Here is a 5,843-nt window from a genome sequence, read left to right as displayed (position 1 = left end):
GACTCCCAGATCCTTTTCCACCTCCGTGCTGACAAGAGGGGAGTTCCCCAGCCTGTATGTGTGGTGCCGATTGTTCCTCCCCAGGTGCATCACCTTACACTTGTCTGTGTTAAACCCCATCCTGTTCTCCTCCGCCCATCCTTGTAACCTGTCTAGGTCCAACTGTAGTTCCATTAAAGGGTTACTTCTGATTTAATGACCCCTAAGCATTACCTGCTGGACAGAGGTGCTAACAGCTGGACAGGGTCAGTTTGCCCCAAGCAGCACAATTTGCCCCACAGTGAAGTGCATATTCAGGCTCATGTACTGAGGTACAAATTTCCGCCGTTGCTACTTGAGCTGCTGCAAGCACACATGCCTGCATGTGTGGACTCACCCTAAAGTTGTACATCTACCCTGAATTTGACTAGTAGTCAAGCCTACCAACATCCTACTAACGTTTGGGGTGCTATTCCTTATTTACACTAGTGCAACTGAAAAGAGATTCCGCCACAGTCCATCCTCTAAATCATGAAGATGGATCCAGCTTTAAGCGCCAACAGTGTACAGGTACATTCATGGGACAGTCACAGAAAAGAGAGACAGGGCCAAGGTGCGGGGAAAAACATTGGAAAATGGAGAAGAACAGGGAAAGGAGAGATGCAAACAGAACATGATGGAGGGATGCAGGATGAGAGAGAGAGAGAGAAAGACATATAGATGAGGATCAGTAGGTTGCTTCCCTTCACCCCCACCTCAGGAAGCAGGTCCCATTCCCTAAAAAGAGAATTCTTTCCATGAGCTTTCGTGATCTTTACACACAGGCAGCTTGACAGAGTGACAACCCAGTGTCTCCTACTAGACATTCTAGATTACTACTGGGGCACAATAGGAAAGAAATCTTAGCAAGGGCTGGGGTTAGTAGCCTCTGGCCCCTCTTACAATTTTGCTTTTATTTTAGCCTGGGGCAAAGTGCAGACTGTTCTCTTTTTCGTTGACTCAGCTGACCTAGAGAAAATGCTTGGAACAGGAGTAAACAATACGGTGGATTTTCTCTAGATAAATCCTCTTAAAGGTTAAAACACTGGGACACCGATTCTGTCATTACTTTCACTGACTCAAAGCATTTGCTTCAAGCAACAGGACAGAGGCTAGATTTGCAATAACTCTTATAAATTCTTCCATTTATTTTCTCTCTCAATATCTTGCTTTCCTTCTTTCTCACCTGCCAGCAGTTCGTGCTAAACTGATGAAAGCTTAAGAATGAAAGAATCACACATTTAGTGTTTGGACATATTGCAGCTGTCACACAAGAGTACAAGCACTGATTAGTCATTTACAAGAAGTATTCCATGAATACTTTGGCACTAGAAGTCTGGTTTTTCAGCAGGAGAGTATGTTTTATACTAGAGTTCATGGAGATAAATTATTCTAAAAAAACAACCTCTTTGTTCATACTATTAGAACAGTGCTAATTAAGAGTGCAGCTCTGTTTTTAAATCTACAGCATGGATTTCTAAAATGTGGAACAACTTGGGTATTTGAAAAACTGCCAGTACCTTTGGCATTAAAGGAACACGATCAACTTAAATTACTTTGATAAACCAACTTTTGAAAAAGATAATCCACTTTTTGATACAATATTCTTTAAATAATATGATCTGACTTTTTTTCTTTTTAAAAATAACATTCAAAGCATTTCTTATACGAGCTGTCCTGGTCTCTTGTTAATATTTATAAGGATCTATTCAGCAACACAAATCCTGACAAGCAAATTAAATCTAACTAGGCATAAATTCTGTCAGATGTGCAAAGAGAAGAAACTGTTAAAAAAAAAAAGAGATTTTTTTTTCCAACTCTTTGTTCAGTTATAATTATCTAAGGTTACTTGCAATTATAGTAGGACCAGTGTTTTCAAACAGAAAAGTGCCTTCCTCAAGCAGACGGAGCCCCTTTACTGTTTGTCTGCTGTCTTTCATGATACTGATTTCAACAGCTGCATCTTTTTAACTTTGCCGCTGGCAGATTTTGAAAAATGGGTGAGGGTTTTCCTATTCCCCACCCCCAGAATATAAGATTTTTCAGAATACACACAGACATATTCTGCTTTCTGAAACACAGGTTATTTCCAAGTGATTTTCATTCAGTCACTAAAATTACTCCGGTTTTATGTCAGTGTGATGAAGAGCAGGGTTTACCTCCTTCTTGCACTATGTGCTCTTGCCAAGACATTCCTGAGCATTCTCTGCATGTTCCTGCATGCATACTTCAAACCTGGAAATGTGCCAGTGACCTTGCTCTGGATCATTCCCAGCAACTCTTTTCCAGCATGCCAGAGACCAAAGTTTTGAAAGCAGCTGCTGGGGAGGAGCCCAAAGCAGCCACACCAGTGTATTTCTGGGTTTGGAGTGTGCCTGTGGGAGCAGCTAGGAAGACGTACGCAGAAGTTTCCTGGATGGAGCATGCTATTGATTAAAGAGAACTGTCTCAAAAATTTACCTAAAAATACAACTGATTCCCACTTAAATATCCTTCATAGAACTTCCTTCTCCATTACAGTGCGACTTTTGAAAGTCTTTGTAATTCACAGTTGGTCTGAGAAGGAAGTGCAAAACGAGAATAGCTGTTCTTGTAAGTCTTACAGCCCATGTCTGCAGATGCACAGACTTAAGGCAGTTCATATAAATGCATCAAGTATTTCTGCATGTTATGTAAATAATAATTATAACAAAAACAATAATAATATCTGAACTGCAGTCAGCCTCCACATCTTTACAAATGTGACCAGTGCTAAACCTGAGCCAACTTCACCTTCTGTGTCCTGCTATTTGTATCCACCCACAGGAGTCCTGTACACAGACTGATGACAATGTGCTGCACGCCTCATTGAACATAATCTATTTCACACCCTTGCTGGGATAATTCACCCACTTCAGCTTCCATAAACATTTAGCCTAAAGGGAACAGTCTGGCTAGGTATAGTGTAATAGTTTTCAGTAACTCTTAAATTTCACAGGCCACTAATGCCACCAATTGGTGATTTCTGGTTTATTTCTGATATTGGCACATGGGTATAGGACCCATCCATGAAAAGCAAACTAAGGTTTGCTTAAGGCAGGCTCAGGTATAAATATAAACAAACAGACTCAGCCTTGTTTTTTCCCCCTCTTACATTTTCTTTCATAGTACAAATTTTTTTTTTTGGAAGAAAAGGAATTCCCTCATTACAAAGGTTAATACTAGCTCTCTTTGTTTGAGATGCTATACGATAATCATAATTTATGGCACAGTGATCAGATGTTGTCTACATTGGCTGATGAGATATCTAAACTCTTTGGTTTTGATGAACAGCAATTTTCATTTCCTAAATCCATTCTGTTTCCTAGTCCTGTTCTTTTGTTCTGTACTTAGATCCCAATATCTCCTATAATCTCTTTTCTCTATGCTGTCCTACACCTGTGACATCACAGCAGTGATAAGATTTACCTTCCTTTGATCCTGCAGCTCCTTGAATCTGCTGTGGTTTTTGGGTTGATTCTATTAAGTTAGGGATTGTCACCTGGGGGTACTTGGGAAGGCCCTAGGGAGCAAGCACTTGTGGGCAGTGATGTAGTGTTGCCACCCACCACCCCGCACCGCTGCCTCCCAGGAGCCAGCTGGATGCCAGGGAAGGGTGGGGAGGGGGAGGTCACATGCAGCAGCCTCTGCTGCCACCCACGACACCACGCTTCTGCTGCTCTGCGTCCAGCTGCATGCCACCCCCCGCGTCCAGCCTCCAGGGGTACACTTATTAAAAAGGATGGAAAACCCTCACAGTGTTAGACTTGGCACTTGTGCTGGACATGATGCTCAGGGCCAGTCAGAGCATGTACAACACCTGCACTGAACTGTCCCTATGTTATGCATACAGGGTCGGTCTGAATCAGGTCGACATACCAGCCCTGTGTGCCAGAGCCAGTGCACAGGTCAAGTCCAGCATGGGGGCCACATGTAGAGTGCAACCTAGACTGATGCCACATGTGCCATGCAGCGTGGGGCTGGAGCCAGCATACATGCTGTACACAGCATGTGGGTACTAGCCTGGCATGCATTGCACGTGGCACCCACAATGGTCTGGCCCTATGCACTGGCTTCAGCATGGAGGGCATGTCTATGGGCCCTCCTCACTGACATTGCACTTCACAGGTGGGTATCTGAAGAACTGCCAGGACCTCTTGTTGTCCAAGTGTTACCCAGCTGTAACCCAGGAGAAACACTGCCAATCCTGAAAGGGTGCCAAAATGAAAGGGTACAATGATGCTTTACCTTCCCTGCACAGTATTCTTCTGTTCCTCTCCAGTCGGCAAAATGACTGTGACATCCATCATCCTGTTTATCATATTTTCCTTCATGTTTACCAGGTTCTGATCAGGGATGACTTCCACATCTGTGGGAGGCTTTTGTTCACTGTGGATTTTACTTGCAGTAGCAGGTTGGCCTGGTGGAGGGGGAGCTCGAGACTTCATTCTCTTCCTTAAGAAATAAAAACAAGTAATACATTAATGGGCATCTTTACACATGCTCCGGAAGTGAGGGTGAGTGTGGGGAACTTTAATAATTAAGCAACCACAGCATCTCGTGTATTCATATAATCACAGAAAATTAGTGTTGGAAGGGGTCTCAGGAGGTCATCTAGTCCAACTACCTGCTCAAATCAGGGCCTTCCCAACTAGATCAGCCAGGACTTTGTAGACCTGGGCTTTAAAAACCTGCAAGAATGGAGATTCCACCATCTCTCTAGGTAACCTGTTCCACTGCTTCACCACCCTCTCAGTGAGAAAGTTTTTCCTAATATCCAACCTCCCTTGCTGCAGCTTGAAACCCTTGCTCCTTGTTCTGTCATCTGACACCGAGAGCAGTCTAGCTCCATCCTCTTTGAAACCACCCTTCAGGTAGTTAAAGGTTGTTATCAGAAGTCATGTGCCTCAGACACTTAACCATTTTCACTGCCCTTCGCTGGACTCTCTCCAATTTCTCCATATCCTTTCTACTATCCGCCTATCTGAGTACTGCCTATCTAGTACACCCCCAAGCTTGATGTCATCCACAAACTTCATTAGGGTGCAATCCATCCCATCTTCCAAATTGTTAATGAAGATATTGAAAAAAATTGGCCACAAGCCTAAGTCCTGGGGCACTCTACTTGATACTGACTGCCAACTAGACACTGAGCCCTTGATTACTACCTGCTGAGTCCGATGATCCAGTCAGCTTTCTATCCACTCACTTCTGACCAACTCAGCAGTCCACATTGTGCTCTCTTTATCAACCATATTCTCCTCAGCTAATCACCTGAACCCAGGCCCACCTACAGAATTCTGTGTGGGAACTTCTGACCAGAAGGAATTTGCAGTAACTCAGAAGATCTTAAAAGACAAGTGTGTTTTCTTGATTCATAGAAAGTTAATAAGCAGGGAGAAACAGGGCTGGTTACCACCATATGAAACCACATTTTTTATTTTTTCTTAAATCTGTGCCTTTCCCTGCCAATTTAGACAAGTTCTACTCAACCCAAGTACCTCTGAATAATTAAGCCTCACTAAAGAATCCAGCCTCTCCAACAGTTTTCCTCTTATCTCGGAGACTGGCTTTTATCTGTTCCAAAGACCTCTGTTGAACATTTCCAGGCTTGTCTGAGTGTACTTTATCCATGAGAGACAGAGAGAGAGAGTGTGTGTGTGTGTGTGTGTGTGTGCGCGCGCGCACTTCTTCAGAATGCAAATCCCATGAACAGAGTCATCATGTCATCCATATAACCAACAGTCAATAAAGCTATCTACCATTATTAACCTAGTTCTTCTAACCCCAAAGCTAACTAGACTTGA

General features: G+C 43.2%; 1 protein-coding gene across 1 annotated transcript in view; it reads right to left on the bottom strand.

Moving 5' to 3' along the window:
- COBL (cordon-bleu WH2 repeat protein) overlaps positions 1–5,843 on the bottom strand; it is a gene marked incomplete at its 3' end in the record, with an annotated part of 305,644 nt that overhangs the window by 210,738 nt on the left and 89,063 nt on the right. The window contains exon 2 of the mRNA XM_019518370.1: positions 4,285–4,491. Coding sequence (XP_019373915.1) covers positions 4,285–4,491 — 207 coding nt within the window. The remainder of the gene's footprint in view (positions 1–4,284; positions 4,492–5,843) is intronic.

The sequence above is a fragment of the Gavialis gangeticus genome, unplaced genomic scaffold (assembly GCF_001723915.1).
Source record: "Gavialis gangeticus isolate Ggan-Ray unplaced genomic scaffold, GavGan_comp1, whole genome shotgun sequence".
Taxonomy (NCBI): Eukaryota; Metazoa; Chordata; order Crocodylia; family Gavialidae; genus Gavialis; species Gavialis gangeticus.
Note: the sequence above shows the minus strand (reverse complement) of the source record. Positions and strands in the feature narration are given on the sequence as shown.